The sequence below is a fragment of the Nothoprocta perdicaria genome, unplaced genomic scaffold, assembly GCF_003342845.1.
Source record: "Nothoprocta perdicaria isolate Ctin4 unplaced genomic scaffold, notPer1 scaffold_12, whole genome shotgun sequence".
In the NCBI taxonomy this organism is placed as follows: Eukaryota; Metazoa; Chordata; class Aves; order Tinamiformes; family Tinamidae; genus Nothoprocta; species Nothoprocta perdicaria.
Genome location: NW_020454316.1, coordinates 6,653,338 through 6,677,559, shown reverse-complemented (window position 1 = coordinate 6,677,559; position 24,222 = coordinate 6,653,338). Strand labels below are relative to the sequence as shown.

The 24,222-nt window shown below is 40.0% G+C and overlaps 2 protein-coding genes across 2 annotated transcripts in view; both read left to right on the top strand.

The window, feature by feature from the left end:
- Positions 1 to 3,134: 3,134 nt before the first annotated feature.
- Positions 3,135 to 15,856, top strand: KDELR2 (KDEL endoplasmic reticulum protein retention receptor 2). Its single transcript, XM_026053987.1, has 5 exons — positions 3,135 to 3,338; positions 9,870 to 9,970; positions 12,468 to 12,626; positions 13,637 to 13,889; positions 14,646 to 15,856. The coding sequence occupies exons 1-5, from the start codon at positions 3,248 to 3,250 to the stop codon at positions 14,678 to 14,680; spliced, it is 639 nt and encodes a 212-aa protein (XP_025909772.1). The 5' UTR covers positions 3,135 to 3,247; the 3' UTR covers positions 14,681 to 15,856.
- A 352-nt stretch (positions 15,857 to 16,208) lies between these two features.
- The window catches only part of DAGLB (diacylglycerol lipase beta), a 12,551-nt gene continuing 4,537 nt past the window's right edge, over positions 16,209 to 24,222 (top strand). The window contains exons 1-7 of the mRNA XM_026054164.1: positions 16,209 to 16,303; positions 16,846 to 16,997; positions 19,473 to 19,647; positions 20,214 to 20,475; positions 21,624 to 21,749; positions 22,846 to 22,973; positions 24,003 to 24,129. Of these exons, the coding sequence (XP_025909949.1) occupies positions 16,209 to 16,303; positions 16,846 to 16,997; positions 19,473 to 19,647; positions 20,214 to 20,475; positions 21,624 to 21,749; positions 22,846 to 22,973; positions 24,003 to 24,129 (1,065 nt within the window). The remainder of the gene's footprint in view (positions 16,304 to 16,845; positions 16,998 to 19,472; positions 19,648 to 20,213; positions 20,476 to 21,623; positions 21,750 to 22,845; positions 22,974 to 24,002; positions 24,130 to 24,222) is intronic.

Here is a 24,222-nt window from a genome sequence, read left to right as displayed (position 1 = left end):
ACATAAACTACATTCCTCTTATCAGCACCCTAATTCATAGTTGAAATGTTTGAAATCTTTCCTCAGAAATATTAGACTCTGCTTTGTGGATTGCTATGTGGCCTGCTTTAAAATGTGCAGGAATTAACAACGTGCAGGAATTAACAGTCTCTTCAGAGGACAAGCTAAGTGTATGTGCCAGCCAAGGACTCAGAACTTTTTATTTTGGTCAAGTGTCTGGTCCATTATAAATTGTCTGTCRGTATCTGTCTGCTCTTGTCCCTGGACAAGAGAAATTATCTCSGACACTGCAGCTGATCTCAGCTGGCATCAGGCTAGTAGCAGTTTTGTAGCATACGGTACCTAATCTGTCAAATTAACACCTGGTTCTTTAATGCTGCCCTGAAGTATGTAGTCTGGAAACGTGCTGTATTTTGTCTTTGACAACTTTGCAAGCAGCCAGTGTCCATCTGTCTCTTCTTGCCCCTTCCTGTTCAGCATTAGTGTGTTTTTCCAATCGGGATTAGTAAGAGGATTTTCTTGCCCTCATGATGCAGGAACACAAGGCATGTTTGAAGCTTATAAACAAAGTATCTGTACATTGCAGCATTAATGGAGGAACTGGAATGCTGKASTTCTTGCTTTGGTGACAACAGTGCAATGTTTATCTTTTAACATTTTAGCTGCTATTAATTAGCCTTACAAATATTTAATGGCATCTCACAATATCTGAAAGCATCATTTTTAAGGAGAAGCGAGGACAGGGGTGAGCTGCCAGAGGAGAAATCTAAAAATATTGGAAAATTCCAGTCTGCTGCAAATACAGCAGGGTTTTCTTTTTCTGGTACTCTTTCCCCAAGAACTTTTAACCATGGTATAGAACTGAATTGATTTATCAAGGACTAGGCATTGATCRTGTTGGTTTAAAGCACAAGCTAAAGCAGTCCCAGGTTATCCTTATCTGCGGCGTGATGTGTTTCTACATTTAATCAGATGTCAGAAAATAACTTGGATTACAAACAAGCTCTGACTGTATCCTGCAGGAACTGAGAGAAGGGTCTCTCAGAGAAGGGATATCTGGCAGAGAAGGGATATCAGCTCCTCGCCTTTGATACACCTGTTAGACTACCTGACAGTTACACACATCTGTCAGGTTTTTTATTAGATACTTCTATTGTGGTACTCGTCCTTTTATATTGTTTACAGATAACACTCTAAATGTACATATCGCTATCAAATTTATGTCAAACAGCTAATCTAGCTATTCTATACAGTGCCCTAAATCATAACCTGTATTTTTTAAGCTTGTAAATAGTGATGGAAGTGCCACAGCACTGCAGTCAGAGAGCTTGTACGTATTTAGTTGCACTTGTCCCATGGCTGCAATCCATATCATGGGCCTGACAAGGTCTGCCAGGTGCTTAGAGTCTTCAGTACAAATTCTCCAGGTACCAGGTCTGGGTACCTAACGTGCCCCTGCATCCTCAACTAGAAAATTTACTGATAACTACCAGAAACGTTATTTGATGATGTCTAAAGTCACTTGGTACCTGCTTAGAATAATTAATCAACTAGAGCCAAATCGATTTCACTTTTCAAACATAATATAAAGCCCCTTTCCTTAGGGTCTTATGGGAAGAGTAAGATAAGACATATTATGGGACTTGTCAAGAAGCTGTAATGCTGGACTTGTAAATGAAGTAATTAAAGAGGATAGGTTTTATTACCTATCTCTGAAAATAAGTAAATGTCTTCCTATCACACCATAGGTGCTTGTTAAAAAAAGATAAAACTCAGTAGAAAATGCCAATTAATTTTCTTTAGCTTAAGAAGCTATACAAGCCCTTTAAAGATTTCAGTGTTTATGTGCTGTTTTAAATAAGAAAATGAAAGACTGCATTTAGGATCTTTTCATAACTTTTCAAGTAATACATAAATAACAACAGGAATTTTTTTATGGATCAGCATGGTAAGCCTTCTGTAAGAGGCACATCAGCTTGCTGTAATAAAGTCCTTACGCAGGTTTCTCAGAGTGGATACACTAATGTGAAATGAGAGTTTTTTTAAAATAAATAACTTGCTCTTTATGAGATGATGGGGAAAAAAAAGTATGAAATACTACTGCCTAACTTGTTTCCCATTTTTGAACAGTTATTGAGAATTACATTTATTTGGGGAATTTCCTAGATTTCTTTGCTAATTTCCATTTATTTATTTATTTATTTATTTTCTCTAAGAAGGAGCACTGGAGGGTTACTGGAGAAAAACAACTGCTTAGGAGCAAATGTTTCTGAACTGCTTGCAGGACTGCTGTCCTGGTGGTAACATCCTCCTGCAGGCGCAGGGAGCCAGAGATGCAGCAGGTTAGCTTGCAAAACCTTTTTGTTGCAACTATTTTTTACTTAAAAGAGATAAAATACATGTTTCTGTATTTAACTCATGGACTATTAAGCAGGAATCAAATCAATAGTTTCTTTCACAAACATGAAAATATCTGTTAAGTATCAACTGCCCAAACCACATGCAAATAACATGCAAATTCTCTTTCCGGAGAAACTAAATGACTCTTGACAGGGTGCTTCAGGACTCTGCTTCTTGGTACCTTCCTGGAGCCCCAGAGCACTCATTTGGGGTGCTTATCAGCTTTGTTTTGCTGATATATCTTAACATTGTGAAGAGAGAGACTGCTGCTGGAGTGTAACCAGCACCACAATTCGCCCTGAGTGCATAGGTTGGTCGTCTGCTCTAACACGGAGGAAAACCTGCAGTCTMGTTGCCATGTGGACTGTGGTAACAAGCACCAACCTTTAAGGGCAGACACGAGGACTTTAGGAAGGATTTTGTGTCCTGATATTTAGTTTTACTGCTACTTGCTTCGCCCCCACTTCCAGCCTTTGTCTTTCATAGAACCACTGCACCAATTTGAAAGTCACAAGTACTGCCTAGTAGCTAAACGGCAATTTTCAAACTATCTAAACTATTGAGAAGGCACAAATCATTTGTGTAGTGGTGATGGCGCTGGCCGCATTCCCCCCACTCTCAGGCCCCTCCCCCGCGGCTCGGGGCTAACGGCCGCGGCGGCGCGCGCGCATGCGCGGCGGGGGTCGCGCCGCTGAGGGTGGGAGCGGGGCGGGGCCTCGCGCTTCCCAGGGTGCAGCGCGCGCCGCGGCTGTCTGGCCACGTCCCCGGGCCACGTCGCTCGGTGCCCGCTGAGCTCTCGCCATCTTCGCGCCCGGCTCCGCGCTGCGCCGCCGCCTCTGCCGCCGCCATGAACATCTTCCGCCTCAGCGGGGACCTGTCCCACCTGGCGGCCATCATCATCCTGCTGCTCAAGATATGGAAGAGCCGCTCCTGCGCCGGTGCGTGCGGCGGGCGGGAATGGGGCCGCGCCGAGGGCCGCGCGCGGCGGCCGCCCCCTCCGTGAGGCGGGGGGCGCGAGATCGGCTCAGCCGCCGCGTGCGGCCGCTTCTTGTCCCGTGAGGGAAGGCCGGGTGGGGCGGGGGGTCCCCGCTGTGGTGAACGGCCGCGGATGGCGGGCGGTTAGGCCGGCCCGGTGCTCCCGGCGGGAGGGGGGGCTGCCGCGCAGCCCTGGCCCCGGGCGGGCGGGAGAAGGGCCCAGCGGGGCCCAGGCGGCGCGGAGAGGCCTCCGCTGGTGCCCGAGCCCACCCGTGTCGGCAGCGGGGCGGCGGATGGCGGTAGAGGGAGCCGCTGCCTCGGCGCTGGGAGCGGGAGCCGGGGGGCGGGGGAAGCGGCCGTGCGAGCCGCCGTTCTGCGGAGCTCCGAGCGCCGCCGGTTGTTTGTACTTTAATCCCCACCGAGCGCCGCTGTCGCCGGGCGGGCGGCTCGACCCTTATGTAACTGCCCGGCCACGGGAGAATGAATGGGGAGGCCGCTTGGGGTGGTGGGAGTGGGGRGTTGCATCTCCCGCAGGGCGGGCAGCCTCCGTTTCCCGCTCCTGGAGGAATCTGCTTTCTCCCTTTTATTTTTATTTATTTATCCCTCCTTTTTTTTYCTCTCTCTTTCCTTTTTTTTTTTTCTTTTCCTGACAGTGCACTGTGTTCTGTCAGCATGTTTACTTAGCAGCTTTAGACCCTGATGTGTGAAGGGTCTAATGTTGGTGCAACATTTAGAGTAGCTGACTTGCAGTTTGCAGATCCTGAAGTTTCTCCCGCTCCCTTCCTTTTCCTCCCCGCACTAGTGGAATGAGTTTGCCGCGGATGCACCCTTTTCTGCCCCTATGCTTTCTGTCCCTCCTGCTGTAGGAATCAAACTGATTCATGCCATTTTCAAGGATCCTGGAATCTTTTCCTATTTATACGAGCAATAGCAGGATAAAGCTGGATGAGATTGCCTCTTTACAGGCTGGAATGAACAGGCTTTCAGTCGAGATCCATGGCCTGGTCTGACGTGGCAGCGGGAAGGTGTGGCGGGGAGGGAGCTGGGTCCCAGCCACCCTCCAGGCCGGACGCTGGGAAGCCCTGCGCCCGCCACAGGATCGCTGTCCACGCGGGGGGAAATGCTGCTGCCTTCTCCTGGCTTCTGCATGTGCTTGCCTTCATTTCAAGTGATGTAATTGGCTTTTTCGCTTTTAGAGTATGGTTCATTTGGAAGGAATTGCTTTGGAAACAAGCAGCTCTTGTTACAGCAGTCCAATTGATTATTTCAGTGAATTTAGAAAAAAATTAAAATGATCTTTTGATTCTCTATTGTATGGAATAGACATATTGGAAGTATTGTCTTTTCTGTGGACTGACTTTTGACTGGAAGTTTGCCTTCGACTCTTAGTGAACSTCTCCAAGTCATAGTTTGCCATGCGTTGACATGAAAAACTGCTGAAATGCTAAGCGTACAAAGTTGAAAGGTCTATCTTCAAAATCTTCTATTAAGAGTTTAAGCGAGGAATTAGTTTAAACTGCATCCTGGAAAGGCTAAGAATGGGTAGGTGAGATTTCAGCTTCAGGTAAGAGGAGGTGCAGATTCTATATATTTTCCTCTCAAGTCACCTTTTGCAAATCATTTGATAGTACAGAATCTATGGAAAGAGCATAGTAAACAAATAGCTTTGGTTGAGAACTATGTTTACTGTGTGTGCAGTTTTTAACTTTATAAAGAACCATAAAAATGACTCTACGACTCAAATATAGCAACAGTTAAGAACTTCTTGCTTTGGGAGTTATGAAGCTAAAGAATCTCTTCTCCAATGATCTTTCCTGACTCAGGCTGTGTGGATCTTGTGCTTGTTCTATAATTCCTCCTTCCAGTTCTGTTTTCTTCCCCGTTACTCGGGGAATGCTGTCAAGACTGCAAACAGCAAAAGAGTTAATGATCTGTGAAATATTTCTTCCTGTCTAAAGAAAGAAAATGACAAATTCTTATGCAAGGTTAAAATTCATAGTGGGGTTTTACTGAGGAGATTCCCAAGTGACSCTTGTACACAAAGTTATTTACATAGTCTAGTGCAACATGACAGTGTACCCAGTTGTATCTTTGCACTTGAGAATTGAACTGGTGTTTTCTTTAAGTCACATAAGACTGTTGCTAGAAACTGACTTGTAACAAGGAAGAAGCATGACAATCAGCATCTKTAGTACTGCGTTTTCCAACACAGAGAAGTAAGTATTACATAGGCCCTATGAGAGTTCCCATTACCAAATTAGCCAGCTTCTGCTAGCAGATAGACATGCTTTTTCAGTGGAAAATGTCATTTTCATTCATGTTTCGGGGGGATGGGGAAGAGAGATGGGATTCATTTGTGGGATTATTTTTTTGTGTTCTCTAGTTCTGTCTGATTGTCCAGAAGTAGATCTGTATCCATTTTCCTTTTAATATCTGAGAGAGCAAGTCTGGCTAGAATGAGATCAGCACCTTAAGGAGCCTGGGATTTTATTTTTGGGAGCTTTTTCATGTTCCTTGTAGTAGTTTGTTGTTGCTGGTTTCTAATACGAGAAACTCAATATGTTCACACCAAATATGCCTGTTGAGATTTTTACGGCAACAAACCCTTGGTAGTTACAAGTTAATGTGCAGCAGCTGCTAAATGCCTCTTATTAGAGAGTTTTACATAATTCTTTAATATTGCATGGTTATTAGAGCAGTTTATGTGTATAAATGTATACCTCATGGTTGTTCTGGACTATGGATACATATGAGCAAACCAGCAGCTGATTTTGCTGTGCATTTTTGAAGCAGTGGAAGCTTAGAAAATAAATAAAAGCCTCCAAGTGATTGCTAAGCTGTATTCTGTGATCCATGAAGAGCTGGCAAGCCGCATAATGTTGACTCCTCTCTTGTAGCTACATCTGTGTGTGTCTGAGGCCTTTGTTCAAAGAGGAGCTCAGAGGGCTGAAAAAGCAGCTGGAAGCAAGAGGGAGGCAGCCTGTATACCTCTGCTGCAATCTACTGCTTCCAGAAAAGATGCACCAGTTCCTACTTTCTTTCCTAGGAACTGACTTCTGTAACCGAGAAAAAGAGATGAGGATAGGAAAATCTACATTGTGAAACAGTTTGCGTTTTCGGTGTTTGACAAACTCATTCTACATTTTTTTTTCCACTAATTTAGTCAATATGTTAAAAGAGCAAGAGGAAAGTTAATCAAGTAATAATGTTGTATTCAGAGCTGGCAAGGGACCAATTTTTTGTCTGACTAGTGATTTGAGTTTCCAAATTAAGAATGTGGGGAAAAATGGTTGCCACTCCAAATAGCAGCTCAGAAATAATTATTAGGAATTGTAGAGGATGTTGCAGGTAATTCCATTATTGACTTGTATCAATCCTTGTTAAAAGGATGATGTTCATATGACTTGAAAAATCTTGTGTTTTCATATACAGAGTTCAGAGTGTATTTTCTCATACATTCAAAGTCAAATTAGATTGCACAGCAAATTACTGCCTGAAAATTGATTTTCTCAGTGTCATTTGTCAGGTGTTAAAGGTGACGTGCAGGGGAATATGCCAGTAGTAGCTATATGCTGACACTATGAAGAACTAGGTCAGATGTCCAATGTGTAATGGTTTTGATAAGTGTTGCTGTCTCTCATAATTTTGTTTATCTACCTACTGTAGTCCAGGTGAGATGAAGAGATGAACATTGAAGAGTTTGTACAGTACTTAGGCATACACTGGAGCCCAATAGTCTATACTTTCTCCAAGAATACTACTTTTAGGCACATTTGGAGGTGTTTTTGCATTTGAGTTTAGTGGTGTGTGTTTTTTTTTTTTTTTTTTTTTAATAGCATTATGAGGTTTATGTTAGTAGAATCAGAGAAGCTGAGTTTCTGTGACCAACCTGGATTACAGACTAGCTTGTCATTAAATATTTCTAAAAAATCCACGAGGTTTCAATGGCAATATTATGGAAAGGTTTAGTTTGCAGTGTTATGTAGTCTGTGGTTAGATAGTAGCTCACGGGCTCCACAGCCAGGCTGCCCAAGTGCTGCCGCTCCTGCCCTAGTGCTTTATCTAAATCATCACAGCAAACTGAACTGGCCCAGAACATTTTGTAGCTTCATCTCTGCTGTCTTCCCAGACAGTAAAAATCACCTGAGCTTTTGGGTTGCAGCGTTTCATACTACTGCTTTTGGTTAATCCAGAGAGCAAAAGTTTTTCATGTTTGAGGATGGAGAGGAAAATGGCAAGTTTGTCTCTTAGAAATTTAAGCCCAGAGCTACAGGGGAAGACATAAAAATGTTTACTTAGTTTATGAACTAAGCAGTGATTGCAGGAGTAAAAGGTGAGGGAGGAGAAGAGCTCCAATGTAGTCTCACTATTGAAGTTGCTAACCAAGAGTCAGCACCATGGCAGAGATATTGATATACTTCTTGAAGTTTCAGAATCATTCAGCAGAGCACTTGCATGTTTCCTCATCTGTGGGTCTTTTTTTTTTTTTTTTTTTGCCAGTGTACAGAACTTCCCATAGGTTTTTGATCTAACCTTCAACTCTACTCTGTTCTGGTTAACTTGAAAATTACTTCGGACTTGACTTGAAGATGTCTTCAGGTTCACTTGGCTATTTGAAAGATTCAAAATTCAAAATAAAAATAAATATTGCACTATTTTGGACTTAAGAGGGAAAGGGGACTGGCAGTTCGTTTGAGCAGTTGTCAAATGATTACATTTGTAAATGACAATACATCCAAGCACAAATGCATAGCTATGATTAATGTATTTTATATGTTTTTCCCTGTTGTTGATTGCATTTATTTGCTAAAAGGAAATAGCATGCTAAATAATTCAGCTTAACCAAACCCTGTGGTCCTGATGCTGTGCAGCAGTGTAGCCAGGTGGATTTCCATGTCTTGCCAGTCTTGACCTCAGGACACCATTGCTTGTTGTAGTGATGTGTTGGCCTGAGAGCAGGGCTGTGTCTTGAGCTGTAATACCAGCTCAGTGAGCACACCTGGGCTGCTGCTGAGAGCACTGCTTCAGCTCTCCTTGCAGTGTTCTTATTGAGGAAATGTTAAATACCCTTTTTTTTCCCCTGAGTTTGAAAAATTTCTGAAATGCTTCAGCTTTTGCTTTATAGTTTTGCAGCCTGAAAAACTGTTTTGAGGCATTTGCTGTTCACTGTGCTACACTCACAATTGACTTTTTCTGTATCTACTCAATACTGACTAGATGAGGCTCATCTAGTAACCATTTTGTATGTGAAAGCTGCATATAAAAACACTTTCAATTTTAGCCATTTCTGTACTCTATGTATAAATGTAAAATCTGTTTATTTTGGACAGCAATTTTAGTGTTTCCTAAGCTTAAATGAAAAAGGAGTTCAACAACCATAGTAGTTATTTTCTAATTAATTTATGCTGCTTTCATAAAAACCTTTTTCAGAAATATCTCAGTATAAAGGGGGCAAGGTTTTTCAAGCTTGCATCATAACACTTTCTCATTGAACACTTCTGCTTTCCCTTATTTGCTTTTGAACAGCTTAGCTAAATGGATTGAACTGTTTTTAAACTGGATGACTGAGAACAAGAGTAATTGGAATAACAAGATAGAGGCATTAAGCTAGGTGGTTTTGTCTCCTTGAACCACACAGGTCAGGAAGGGTGCTTCATCTGACTCTTCTGAAGTTACAAGTGATTTTAATCCCTACTGTGCAAATCTTTGGGGCAGTGTTTAACATAGCAATACTGTTAGCAACTATATTATAACTCAGAAACTCTGCTCTAGTAGCTGGAGATAAGCACAAACACACTGTTGATGTCACAGCTTTGGACTAAAATCAAAAATTATATTGGTGATGAAATGTAGACATCTTATCATTTTAGCTCTCTGCTCTACTTGTTTTATTATTATTATTATTTTACATCTCTGAATGTTAGAACTTTTTTTTTTATGTCAAATTGGCAATTAAATCGCAGAATTGAAGTGCCTTCTGTTGTTAAGATYGTTTAATTACTTTAAAATCTGTTATTGGTGCAAACATCTGGTTATCGTTAGGGTTTGTATTGTCTGTTGCCCTTGTACCTTTCTAGCTATTCAGCATCAAGAGAATGTACTGAGGCATGTGACAGCACTCTGGGAATGGAAAGCAGAACAGCCTTGCTGCAAAGTGCCCAGTGACAATGCAGAACAGAGTGCAATCTCCAAAAATATCATCTGCAAGCTATCTGCTGTGACTGAATAACTTCTAAATCTAGTGTTATGCTAGCATCTTTTCTGATTCAATGATGTATAAGTAACTCTCATTCTCAGAACCAAACTCTATGGACTTGCATCTCTGTTTGAATAGCTCAGTTCTGGGAAACCTAGATTTTTGTCCTAGTCATAGACACAGACAATTGCATAGCCAGCTTGTTTAGAAATAAGCACTTATCCTCAGTATTGAGTGTTTTAAAAAAAAACAAAAAGTGATTATTTTATATAATTAATGATTTCCTTTATTGCTTTAGGTATTTCTGGAAAAAGCCAGCTTCTGTTTGCACTGGTCTTCACTACCCGGTATCTGGACCTCTTCACTTCATTCATTTCATTGTATAACACATCTATGAAGGTAGAGTATCCTGAAGAGTTAGAAAAGCTAGTAATATTGCATGCAGAGTTCATAATTTCATTAATCAAAGCCTGTTTAAATGACCTGCTGTATAGTTAGTGCCTAARAAGTTTTAGAATGGCTTTAGATATAGAACATGAGAAATAGACTCACCACCCTATGTTTTCTGCACTCGTATTTTTAAAAGGTTGTTTATATGGAGAATATGGCACTTAGAATACATACCATTCTGGTTATTGAAAAGACATTTTTCTGAAGGCTTTTGAATAAATTACACTTCTCATTTGAGGATTAGAACTTAAGAAAATCTCTTTTTATACACCGTAAAATAATCCAGTTCTCAAAATAAGYAGCCATAACTAGTGAAGAGTGTGCATTTAAGAGTGCACCTTAGGACTGTARCTTCAACTAAATTTCCCTTCATTTATCTGGTAGGCCAAATTTGTTAGTTTTCTCTATCTCTGCTTATGCCTGTCATTAAATACAACAAGAAAATAAAATGTCAGACTGGGAGAATATAGGATATTTGCCATTTGTATGACCAGAGTCCTCACCTTGAATCTACTTCCTTTATTCTTGGATTTACCTGATGCTCTTGTATTCAGAGGATAGTGCAACCTCACCAAGAACAAAAACTGGCCAGTCAGTAATTCAGAAAGTATTGAAGAATTAGGAAGATTAGTATTATCTAATTAGTATTAGATTGATATTAGATTAGTAGTATTATTATGAAATATTTTAGGTTTTATAGTCGAGACTTGCTTCTAATAAGTGTATGTGTACTTCTATTGAATAGTAATGTGAGTCTTGATGAAAAGTTATGGATTGAATTAAATGTCCTTGAAATAGAAGCTTTTTTTATTTTTTTTTTATTGTGGGCTTCTTGCAGATATTGAAAACTAATATTGGGTGCACTAAGGGAGTAGTTATTTCTTTGCAGGTTATTTATGTGATTTGGGATTATGTCAGTTTGTCGCAACAAGAACGGGATTGTGTTTTCCTCTGGAGGGCAAACTTCTCTTGTATCCAGAAGAGAAACGCATGTTGGAAATCTCACATGTGATATACCTGTTTGTACTGAACCAAGCCTCTGTAATGAGTGGTCCTCTGTTGACATATAATATTAATATGAAAAATAGAAGCCTCTGTGACAGTTTCAAAAATTTCTGCTCAAAGATGCTGTGTTAGTTATTATAACCATTATTGTAGTACCAAGACAAAATTGGTTAAAAAGTGCCCCCTCTCATCTGAGAAAAATGCTGTGATCAATGGCAGAGAAATTGTAAAGTCAGGATTTCTTTCACTATTTTTAGTTAGTGAGATTTTAATTAAACTRCAGATGCCAACTTGAGCTGCATGTTTGGCAATGATGAACAGATATTGAGGAAAGTACTAGCTGCTTCTGTGCTCCAAGATTATATCCAGAAATAGGTGAGCTGGCACTATATGCCTTTCTTATTGGTATGTAGACTTCGTAGCATTCTGCATCTTACAGTTGCTTTTTGATAGCATCTGTCTGAGTATGGGCTACATTTCTGCCAATGCACTGTATAGTTACTATTCACTGCTATTTTATTTTAAAATTACTGTTTTTAACAATAAACCTTTCTGAGGTCCTAAAACATACTATAATTCTTTTGAAGAAATGTTTATTAAAGAGGGGAAGAAACATTTAATAAAGAGGTGGGGGATTCCTTTACATTTCCTTAGTGTCTTTTATGACTGTGCCCTTTACCATGAGTTTATAGCTCTAGTAGGTAACCTGATAACTTGTCATGTGGATTCTGAGCCTCCTTACATGTTATTTGTGTAGTTTTGTGTCTGGGAGCAAATGCATTTAGTGATTTTGACATCTGCTGTAGTTCTTACGTTAACTCTTTTGGCTTGTTGGAGAATGTTGTCCACCTCTTTTCAAATTTTAAAGCCTTTTAAGTATCTAAATTGAAATGACTAATTTGGGATTTGTTAAATGGTTGAGTTTCAGTAGGGCTTCTTAATTGCTGCTTGAACTAAATTATCTCCAAGTTTTTAATGTAGAAGATCCTTATTACAACTGTTTGTGTGCAGAGGTGTGTTCTTCAACTGGAATAGTTTGGGCTGTTGCTTCCTGTACAGTAGCAGAAGGGATCTTCCTTCTCTAGTCAGTCGCTCAGTTCTGCCTCAGTTCTCACCAATCAAGAAAGGATCTCAAGAAAGTTTTGGCATTCGCCTTCAAGCAGAGCCAAGATTGTATGTTACTTCTAAAGGAATAAAACCGACAGAGCCAAGAGTCATTGGTTTTGATTTATTGTTCCACTGAAAAAAGCTAAATATCATCACATAGTGTCTGCAAAAGTATGTAAGCAAGCAACTGCAAAAGTATGTAAGCAAACAGTGAATGCAAACTACTCAAATGGGTGAAGCTTATTCCTCCCAGTGCCTGGGAGAATATATCTTCTGGTGAATTTGATCCAATCCTGTACCTTATGATGTTTTGTTCTTTTGCTCTGTATTCTAGCTTATCTACATTGCTTGCTCGTATGCCACTGTATATCTGATCTACATGAAATTTAAGGCCACTTATGATGGAAACCATGATACATTCAGAGTGGAGTTTCTGATAGTTCCTGTTGGTGGGCTCTCATTTCTTGTCAATCATGACTTCTCTCCTCTGGAGGTGAGTTGGTTGTAAGAGTGTGTGTGGGGGGGGGGGTGCTTTTTTTTTTTTGTCTAAAATATGTAGACCATGAAGAAAAATACTGCTGTACCAAGTGAGAAGAGTTTCTAAAACTATATGTAGTTGATTTGTGCTAATGGTATTATGTATCTTCATGGGAYAGACTTGAAAATCTAAGATACCTAAAGAGACTTATTGTCAACATGGAGTATTTTAAGCAGAGTATCTTTTCCCAGTACATCTTGGTTGTTATATTAATTTGGTAGTATCATTCCCTTTATGTTTGATAAAGGTGTGTGTTAGAGCAGTGACAGTTTGTGAGTAGCTGATGCCACCACCTGGTGAAAACAAAAGGAATTAAAATACTTTTTACATTTTGAGTTATATTATTGTAGACTAGAGTATTTGAAGGAGATTTACTTTATTGTAATACAACTGTGGGTTTTTTTTTTTTGTCAAAAATTATATTGAAAAAATGTAGTTACAGAGAGTTCCAACAGGTAAATTTTCCACAAACCAAAAAATAACTTTATGCATTTACTTTAAGGAGACTGAACTGCATTTTTCTATTCATTGAAGTTAGATGGTTTTATTAAATAATGCAGGAATTTAGAGTATGAAACTTAGAGGTGTTGCTTTAAAATTTGTTCTGTGTTAAATCATGCTTTAAATCTGATTTAAAAAAAAAAAAAAAAAAGGAACATGGAAGAAAAAGGGCTTAGTTTTCCATGCAGCTTTTTCACAGCGCCAAATCTGAGCTGTATTTCATTCAAGGAATTTGCCTTAAGATTCCTCATCGGTAAATCCAGATCTACAGGCTTGCTAAGCAGCTGATTTCAAGAGTCTCGTGTCATCTCAGAGCTGATTATGAATTTTGACATATTTTATTTAGTATAGAAAACACAAGTGAGAATTTCATAAAGCTGTTAGGAGTCTGTAAAACCAAGTCAAATATGTTTCTTGTTTCACTTATCAGTAGGATACTTGATTGTTTTACTTTCCCCTCTCAGATCTTGTGGACCTTCTCCATCTATCTCGAGTCGGTTGCTATTCTCCCGCAACTTTTTATGATCAGCAAAACTGGGGAAGCAGAGACCATCACTACTCACTATCTGTTCTTCTTGGGTCTGTACCGTGCCTTGTACTTGGTCAACTGGATTTGGCGCTACTATTTTGAGGGATTTTTTGACCTCATAGCTGTTGTTGCTGGTGTGGTCCAGACCATTCTTTACTGTGACTTCTTCTATTTGTATGTTACAAAAGGTAAGTACAGCAGTAACTTGCAGCTTCACATTGGGAAATGTAGGGATCTGCTATGTAGATATTGCTAGCTGTTAAATCTCTGAGGGAGTTATTACTCTCATTAATAGATTTAACAAATACATTTCTTACTAATTTGGGGGCTTCTGCGGATTGTTCTGAGTGTGAATGGCATTGTAAGTGCTTCAATGTTCTGATGAGCTTCATTGACACAATTAACATAAATATGGCTAAATACATGTCGCGGTTTTTCAACAAACACATTCTTCATGCTTCCCATGACGGTGTTCAGTTTGCTGCTGATTCAGCACTTGAAACACTGTGGGAAAGATTTAGCTGATGTAAGAGTCCAGAGGACGGTGGATGTTTCTCTATATGCCAAGTGTAAATGCAGTCTTTTCTGCTTGGTGCAGTTGTATTTTGGCCCTTCTTTGCATTCCAGCTTCCATCGTATAACCACAGAGATATGTGACTGTGTTATTTTAGTTAGGGTTCTAAGAAACCGCAGCCACAGCCTGGTGTGTGCTATGACAGTTTGGAGTCTAAGGATGCCACAAGAGGGCAGGATTTGAACAGTTTTTCAGCATAGTTTTATTTGCTGAAAGCAGAGAGGCAAGCTTGGAAGGACCAACAACCTGCCTTGTAACAAGGTTACCGAATTTTCATAAGTTCTAGTCGCTTTGAGTTTTTACAAGTTGTGTGCTTTTCCTAGATAACATTGGTGTTGCTAATGTTTTTCTTTCCTTTTTTTCTTCACAGTACTCAAGGGAAAGAAGCTCAGTTTGCCAGCGTAAGTGCCAAAAAAAAAGTCACCAGCATCTGTCCTTTTGGATGCTTGGACAGAACAATCCTTATCACAAGCAAAGGTGAAGATGCTTGAGACAGAAAGTTGGATACACAGTTCTTTATAGTGCAGGTAGTCATCAGCGGCTCTGTAAGAACAGAGGAAAAACAACCAGCAGATTTCTGTTTGATGCATCTTGCCTTTATCTTTTTTATTACTATGTATAAAGATTTTTTACATAAAGAAACTTATACTGTATTAGTAAATTCAGTGTATAGTTTCAATTGGAATAGTTCCAAAAGTGAGATTTTTGAGATTGCTAATGACCAGGAACAAGTGCAAACTTTTTTTTTGTTTTGTTTTAATTTTCAAGAATTTCTTTGAAATGACTTTTTTTTTCTTCAGTGCACAAATGTGTGCATTCCTGATGGATGGTAGTCATCTATTCTTTCCCTTTTGATTCAATTTTCATTCCACTATATTTATTTTTTTCCAAAAGGTGAATATATGTTGGCTTAAATCTGAAACCACCAATGTTTGATGTGATGTGCTGATGCTCAGTCTTTGTGCCCTCTGCTGACATGGAGTTCCTTATTTAAAACGTGTGTTGGTGCCAGAAGGGGAACGGTCACACTTCCTTACCCTTCCTTACCCGTTGCCTTTCTAAAACAGGCTGATGGCAAGAGGATAGTAAGGAAATAACWGTTGTGGCCACAAGGATGTGCCCTGTCCTGTCTTGCCATGGTATTTGGGGAGATAATCCCAGTAATAAAAGCACTTGGCAATGCAGGTCGTAGCCGATGAGAGTTACGGTAATGCTGTTTAGTGGCAAGTGTTTGTAACAGTGTTCTTTGTTCGGGAACAGAAGGTTAAATATCTTGGGCGTGCAGTCGTGCTCGATCACTGCGGCTGTAGCAATGGGAGATCATAAGTTGTTGTCTGTAGGTGATCCTTTAAGATAATGTCTACACTTTCTTTTTAATGCTTTATAAGCAACATCCATGTTCAGCTTCAAGTGGTTTTTGATGTCACTTTTGGATAATTAATATTTTTTTATAAACTTTTCAAAATCAGCAGCACCAGTTATCATTCTTTGTCCTTCAAATGATTTTTTTTTTTTTTTTTACTGAGCTGTTGCATGATTTATCCTGTGTTACCATCCTCAATAAACATTTTACGAAATGGTGAGAGCGGCATTTTTATTTAATTGCTGGGTTTGTCGCCTGCTCTCGGCGGCAGCTCAAGGCCGTCGGTAACGCGTAGTGAAGGCGGGGTCTGCGCATGCGCCTGAGAGGCTGGGGCGGGCGGGGCTGCTGGCGCGTGGAGCGGGAATTTTGGCGCATGCGCCCGCCGGGGCGCTGGAGGACGCATGCGCGGCTGACTCAGGGCGGTACGGGGCGTGGCGTGCTGCGTCACGGCGCTGCCGTGACGTAGCCGCCCGCCCCGCGGTGGGCGGGCGCTGGGAGGGCCCGCGGCGCCCGGGGCTGTCGCGGCGGTCGCGCCGTGTGTGGCGGCGGGGAGGCGGCGCGGGCCGCGACATGCCGGGGCTCGTGCTATTCGGGCGCCGCTGGGCCATCGGCAGCGACGACTTCGTGCTCCCGGGAGCCTTCGAGCTCTTCGTCAGAGTGGTGTGGTAAGACGGGGCCCCGAGGCGGCCGTTACCCTGCGGCCGTTGGCGGCCGTTACCCCGCGGCCGTTGGTTGCTCGCGCGGGCTTGACGCGGCGGGACGGGAACAGCTCCCTCCAGCGCCCCGCGATCCGCGGCTGGGGGACCCCAGATAGCACCTCGGTTTTTCCGTGCCGGGACTGTCATCCCTTCACGGAGGCCCTGACGCCCTTACGGTGCACGCGGGGCTCCGTGCGCCGCAGCGAGCCGCGCTTTTAGCGGCGGGAAGCGCCGTAAAACCGTCACGCGGGGACACCTTCCTTTAAACCCGTCTGTGGGATCCCTGGAAATAGGTAGYGCCGTGAGCTAATGTGTCTAGTCCAGCTAGGTTGCCAGTATTGCTGTATGTTCTTACAGTCTGAGCTYAGACATTCATTACTTACGAATTCCCCGTTAAGCTCTGTAGAATGCTTTAAGCAAGATAAAGACTTGTTATTAAACGATCCCTTTGCAAAAAAAGTGTTATTTTTTTTTCCAGCACTGACTTTTGTTATCCTGTTTTCTTGTAGGTGGATTGGAATTCTTGTTCTTTACACAGTCCACAAAGGGCAGTTTGACTGTGCCGGAGGAAGCTTATTGCACAGCTACTTGCTTGTCCTCCTGGTTCTCCTGGCTGCCATAATATGTGCATTGTCTGCTATTGTGTGGATCAGTATGCGAGGTACACACTTAAAGCATACATAGTGTCATATTATTCTGTATTTATATAGGACATTTTAAATCTAGCTGATATTTAACAAGCAAAAACTTGCAAAAAGTTCAAGTGCTTTAGCATTAGTCAAGCCAAAGAAACTATTTGTCACCCCTAATTTGGTTTAATAGTATTAACTCTGATTAATGCTATTGCTGCCTACACATGAGTACATACAGACATAATAAGCAGAGATAATAGTTTAATATAGCTAACGAAAATATAGTTACTGCCATTAGAGCATCTTGAAAATTTCTTCTTCTACACCCACTATTTAATTATGACCTGGAATGAAACACTGTAYGTAATGTCTATGACAGGTTTTTAGGGGAATTTATCCAAATCTCTCTCTGTCATATGAAATTTCTTGCAAAGTTTGCCTTGCAKAGGCAAATTTAGCCCTATTGTAAAGTCTAGTCATTTGTAAATCACTTCATTTTGAGATAACAAAATGCCTTTCCTATGGTTTCTCTATTGATGTATTTCTTTCCTGATGAAGAATGTCTTTACCTGCTAGAAATATTAAGTGTATATATAAAATACTGCTAGGAATATAAATCTACTATATTTATATGGTTTGGGGAGTTGTATATTTCTAATCACAGAATGCTTAAGGTTGGAAGGGACCTCAGAGGTCATCTAGTGCAACCCCCTGCTCACGCAGGGTCACCCAGAGCACAGGGTGCGTCCAAGCTCATTGCTAAGGCTCAGGCAGTCCCCGGTTCTCCTCATAATTTCTAATACGTTGATTCTCATCACATGCTGTAAATAGGAAATTATTTAGAATAATTAAATGGAAGGAAGCATAAAGAATACATGAAGTAGTAACAGAGCAGAGATGTGAAAGATAATTCTGGTCATGAATCAAATGAATGGTTTTATGATAGTTTCCAGAGGAAAGAGCAGCCAAGTTATGCAGTTTYTAGTATCAGTTTTGTGGAGGTGAGAGATATAACTGGAAGGAGGAAGGAGCTTTGCTCAGTTTAAAAGTGATTGTAGAGTCATATAACTAAGAAATGGAAGWGTGCTGAGACTCAGTTTCCAAGAAGCTTATCAATGAGGTGGTTTGGACTGTGGTCATAACATGTGTTTTTTTTTTGCCAGCAGTGGTTCCTGCATCRCCCCTTGCACTGTACTGACATGGGCCTTACGGTTCCAACAGACAGCTTGGATGGAGAACTCATCCACAGGGGTTTTGGATGGGTTACTTGGTTTTCACAGGAACTGCAGTTCATCCACTTGTACTGGCRCAAGCAGCCAGGCTGCTGCTGCATGGGATGGGAATGGCAGCTGCTGGCTCAGGGACTTCTTAAATAGCATTGCCCCTGGGTGTGCACCATGCCGTGACATGTGCAGAGAAGTTCCCAGAGTTAAGGGTTTTGTGCTGCTGTGTTTTAAACCTTTACAAGCTTTGCTGCCTACACATGAGTGCACACACACACACCCCACTGCCTTCGTTATGGTATGATCAACAAACTGGTTTAAAAAGCTAAGCTGGCCATAGAAATACACCCTTTTTATTGCCTAAGAATACTAAAAGAAAATGGTTGTCAGTGAGTTAAGAGCACAGAAAGTATTTTTTCTGGTAATAGTCCTATATGTCTTTTCTCCTGAATAGAAAGTGAAAGTACTCAAAGTCATGTGAATGAATTAATTTATTATTTAGTGCTCAACTGGGTGAATAGAACTTCAATACCTATAGGGCTACAAAGCAGCATCTCTAAAATTGCAGCTGATGAAAGTTTGAATTGCTTCACAATCTCTTTTGTATTAGCATGTATTATCTTTTCCAGTGCTCTTATATTGAGTGACTAGTTTTGTCTTTAATCCTTGGTAGCTAACTATTAACTCCCATAAAGCATTTAAAAATGTCTGGGATGTCATTCAGCCCAATATTGGTGATTTTGGTAATGAACAAAACCAGCAGTACTTCTAGTGCTTCAAATATGTGTTGTTTTTTTTAAACTACTTCAGTACAGATTTCTTTCATCTCCGTAAATTCCTTCATCTAGAATACTTGTGTTTTTCAAAAAATTGATACATAACTCACTTTAAAATGATCACCTAGAGCAGGAGAGTGGATAACTGGAGAGTGGAAAGCTGAAATAAAGACATGATTAAAGACATGATAGTCATTGTGTACCCTCCTAAGCGATAAACCATATTTGGGACTAAACTCTTAGTTCAGGGCAGGTAGTTTTGTAAAATCCTGCTTTGCTGTCCCTACCTAGCTGAAATTTCATTCCTTGTTTGCATATATTATTAATAGGTGGCTAGGATTACCAAGCAGAAAAATAAAACAGATTTTTTTTTTCTTTTTTAGATAAGCTCAGCTGAATTGGAAAAAAAAAAGTCTATTAAGGTTTAATGTTTTTTAAATATAAGACTATATCACTTGTTATTATTTTGTTTTAAATTCCTGCATTATCATTCCTATAATTTCAGGAACAATTTCTAATCCAGGCCCAAGAAAATCTCTTCCCAAGTTACTTTACACACGCCTACTTCTCTATTTGCCTGAATTCATCTGGGCTGTTGTAGGAGCTGTATGGGTGTCAGACAGCAGTGTGCATTGCGAGAAGACTGTGATGAGTGTCATATTTGGGACAGTTGTTGCAAGGTAATAGTGGTATGCGCTTTTTTATGTATTCATTTATGACTTTCTTTTGACAGTTGAGGACTTTGATATTTCTTTTAAATTATTCTGACTTTTCATAGAAAGACTTCGTAGTAAAAGGAGAAAAAAATTCTAAATGTATACAACTACCATAAAATGATATCCATCCCTAAACAGGTTTGCGGTTCCTGCCTTACAGACTACATGCATAATAAGGTGAAAAATAAGAAGATGAGGGAAGGGAAGGGAAGGGAAGGGGGAAAGGAAAAGGGAAGGGGAAGGGAAAAGGGAAGGGAAGCAAAAAGGAAGATTTGAATGTAGAAGTGCACCAAATGGAAAGAGTGACTAGATCACTGGAAAATTTAGTTGGAATTTTCAAGGCACAGAGTATGATTTTCAGTTTAGTGCCCCATGTGGAGTGAGCTGACAGTGTTGTTCTTATGCCTCCTTACAAAGTTCCACACCTACCTCTGTTTGCTGTCTCTTGAGCTCAATAATTGTATTGCCCTGCCTGTTTCAGAAGTACCTGGTTTCATGGCCTTTTCCTCCCACTTCCCTCTCTTTTGCAGCTGGATTATCATCATCTTCACCATCATTGGAGTTATAATCGTCTTTGATCCACTTGGAGGAAAAAAGACAGTTTGCTTCACTGATGGTGTCACTCGGAACCTGGAAAGCAGTCAGTCAGGGCAGTTGCTGTACAATGTGAAGAGCACTGCTACCAGAGTCTGGGAAAAAAGAATCCGGTTACTGTGTTGTTGCATTGTGCAGGATGATGACCATCGAGTGGCTTTTACGAGTATTGCAGAGCTTTTCCGCGCCTACTTTTCAGTAAGATGGAAAGCTTTTTTTAAAAATGTTCTTTCCTGCTTTTGACTAACACTGAATTTCCAAATACTGCAACACATTCACATGTGCATGTATTCAGTAAGCATTCACTGCTAGCTTAAAATCGGGATTTGAATATGCCAATTTCAAAATTAAAGGTGGTTTTATAACAACCTAATTTTTCTCTCTCTTTAAAAAAAAATTCTCTCCCTTCACAAGCATGAAGGGCCATGAGAAAACAGCATTGCTTCTTAGGGGTTTGTCAGGAGAATAAGAGTAAGGGTTTTTTTCCTTAATATGTGAAGATAYAAATTTTTTTCCTACTGACTGTGAGTAGAAAGTTATACCAATATCAAAGAATCTGCTGGCTTTACGGCTTTCAGAAAACAAAGCAAAACAAAACAGCAGTAAAACGTTAAGGCAGTTTTCTGGTTCTGATCAAGCACCAGACTTATCTGTGAACATGTAGGAAATTGCTTTTTGGAAACTGTAGAAAACCTATACTTAATTGAACACTGAATGATGTTGATTTGGCTCATATCTGTCAACTACTGCTTGGGCAATCAGAGTTCCGTGTTGACACTGAGATCTGTTCATGGTTTCGAAACTAGAAGTTCTTGTCTATTAAACAGTGTTTGTGCATGCTAACTTATAGCTTCTGCCTACGCAGTGGTTTGTAGAATAAAGGAAGTCAGTCTTATGGGGAGATGGTTGACCCAGATAGTTGAATAAAAGCCCTTCAGCCCTCTTCTGTGAAATCCTTTTAACTGTTCTCTGTATTTAAGGAATAATAATAAGCTATGTTTGTATAGAGGATTTAAGAGCTTTTTACCTGGTGGTGCAGAACATTGTTAAGTTGTGTCAGGATCATTATTTACTATATGACTGGGCAGGCCCATCAAAGAGTTTTTTGGCTAAGTGATGAAATTCTATGTAGAATTGTCATCAGTCTTATTTGTAGAGAGCATTCTGTAGATACAACAGGGTGATTTAGATGGTGATGTTACCTCTTTCTGTAACACACATTGTCTTCTGAGTGACATATATTTATGTCAACTGGAAAAAAACAATCTAGAATTCCTTGTGCATTTTCTTATGAGATGATCTTGCTGTGTTGTCTTTTTTAAGCACTCTCTCATTTCTTTTTATAGGACACTGACCTGGTGCCAAGTGATATAGCAGCAGGTTTGACTCTGCTTCATCAAGAGCAAGACAAAATGGAGAGTTGCCCTAAAGAACCTGAGGAAGTCYTGTGTCATTCTCCATCATCTCCTGTGGTAAGACAGAAGCATAGCAGCTTCTGCCACATCTTTAGGAGAGGGTGGTGGATTTACTTGAAATGTAGTTCATCATACGAATGCTTTTTTGACAAAATTAAACACTTATAAGAATTCACAATTTAAATTCTGAGTAAATAAAGTGAAAACATGTTGATGAGTATGCAAACAAAGCATATGTCGCCTTTTGCATATGTACAGCTTAAAGGGGAAATAATAGGACTTGATAATGAATCCAAATTGACACAAGTTTTGAAGCAGTTAAGAGCAGGATTTTTCAAGGATGCCTAGTTTATGTTTTAACAATACTGATGTGGAAAAGAAATTTTAGGTCTCTTAGCTCTTTGAAGATTCCAACTCTCAGCATGTATTCATCTATATATGAAGAAGAAATTAAGTTAAAATAGGAACAATTTAGGTCTTTATATCACTGCTGAAGAGATAGGAAAGAAGGAAAACATAGAGAAAAATATATTTGGTCCTATTAGAAAAGAACTGAAAAGCTAGACTTTATTATTCTGGTTTGCTTAATTTTTTAATGTTTGCTGCATATATCCAGACAAGATAATAAGCAAAAATAGCAGCTTGTAAGTGTTTGCAGATGAAGGGTTGCAGTTTGCTAATTGATTTTTGCTTACCTCCTATGTTAGAATATCTTTTGTAAATTATTTTATCTTCTGTTGTTCTGTATTCCACAGAAGTTAAACCAGAGCATCCAGTAAACACACATTTTTTTATGGAATTCCTTTTGCTTTCCTTTTTTTATCACCCATTCCTTTAAAATCCCTAAGTAACTTATTTTTCAGTACTGATTGAATTGATACATAAGTATCAGAAAAATAATGTAATGAGAGATTTTCAGCATTCTTGAGTTGTGTTTCTATGTAAATAAGCACCTTTTTTTTTTTTCCCTGAAAAAATATGGGCTATTCTTATTGCATCTTGAGGTTTGCAAACCCTTGAGGTTTGCTCTTGTATACTGTTTACTTCAACAAGTCTTCATTTCCAGTAGTCTGCATTCAGATTTTTATTCTGGGGCTGCCTTACACATCTTTCTTCCTCTCTGTCCTTCCTCTTCTTTCCCATATCCTCTCAGACTGATGATTTGGATATCGAACTGGAGAATGCTGCTCACTACATGCACTTTGCTGCAGCTGCCTATGGCTGGCCCTACTACATCTACACCAACCCCTTCACTGCGCTCTGCAAGCTCAATGCTGACTGGTAGGTTGGATCATGAGGTTAAAAATGCACCGGTTCCTTTTACCTTATAAATATCAGTACAAGTAAATAGTTTCAGTAACTGTATTTTTGTTTCATTAAATTATGTCACTCATGAGAGTATATGAGCAGCAGGTAGAGTTGTCTTCCACAGACACAAACAAAATTTCACTGCCTCTCCCCACTCTCACAGATGGATTAGCRTTTGTCTCTAAGAAAAGTTTGCAGAGGAGGTGGAGAAGATGCTTGCCCTTCATTCAGTCTGAACCAGTGAGATTCGTTCAGCAAAACGCTGAGAAGAGTTTGAATGAAACCAAAGAGTTTTAAAATGAGGCTTTTGGTGAAAACTATTGGCAGTTCTCTAGCTTAAAGGGATGGGGAAAAGTTTTGTGTTGCCTCAGCCTCCGTATTCTTCCCTTTTCCTTATCCCACTACCCTAACCTTTGGAGTCCACATTCACTCAAAAAAATTTTATAGTCAATATTGAAATACATGTAATTCTGCCTAAGATTACCATGTATTTAAGTGACCACCCAACTCTGTGACTATAACCATGATTTTTTTTTTCCTAAATTGGTAACATGAAATTACTTAACCTGCAAGTGTTAATGACTTAAATTTGTGAAAAGCTTAAATTTGACATAATGCAAATAAAATATAGATAAATGCAGATAAAATATTAGATAAGGCCACCATACTCAATTTGTTTTGAATTTCTTTTGTGCTTATTTGTATATTCTATGATTGGCCTCTGGTAATTTTTTTTTTTCCTTTGTGCCTTGTTTGCTCTCTTGATAGTCCTGTAAAAGGTGTGTTTGCTAGTCCTTGAACTGAAAGTGTATGGTGTGTTCTTCAGACAAAAGCAGGTTTGTGGGCAGAGRTGACATCTTATATCACTACTAGTAAATTTCCAAGAAATCAGATGAGCCTTTGATTCCTGGACAAAATCCTTCTGCAAATGTAACTGAGTTTGATTCCTGAAGACACCTACAAAATTTGAACATGAAAGTTTTTCTCTTCTGTGTTTGTTAGTTGCGGAAATAGACCAACAGATTCTGATATAACTGGCAGTGATCGTCATAACTTTCACTTTGGATCCATCCTAAAAATAACAGGACTGCAGTACAGAGACTTCATTCATATCAGTTTTCATAACAAGGTAAACAATATGGACAGGCCCTCAGCAAAAAGAACCTTAGTGATTAATTCAGTGAAAGCAAGGGGTGAACTTTCTAGTTTGCATCCACTGTTC

Coding starts and splice junctions, on each gene's coding strand:
- KDELR2 (XM_026053987.1), top strand. CDS start 3,248: ATGAACATCTTCCGCCTCAGCGGGGACCTGTCCCACCTGGCGGCCATC. Junction 9,971..12,467: donor TGTATAACACATCTATGAAG/GTAGAGTATCCT, acceptor TCTGTATTCTAG/CTTATCTACATTGCTTGCTC. Junction 13,890..14,645: donor CTATTTGTATGTTACAAAAG/GTAAGTACAGCA, acceptor TTTTCTTCACAG/TACTCAAGGGAAAGAAGCTC.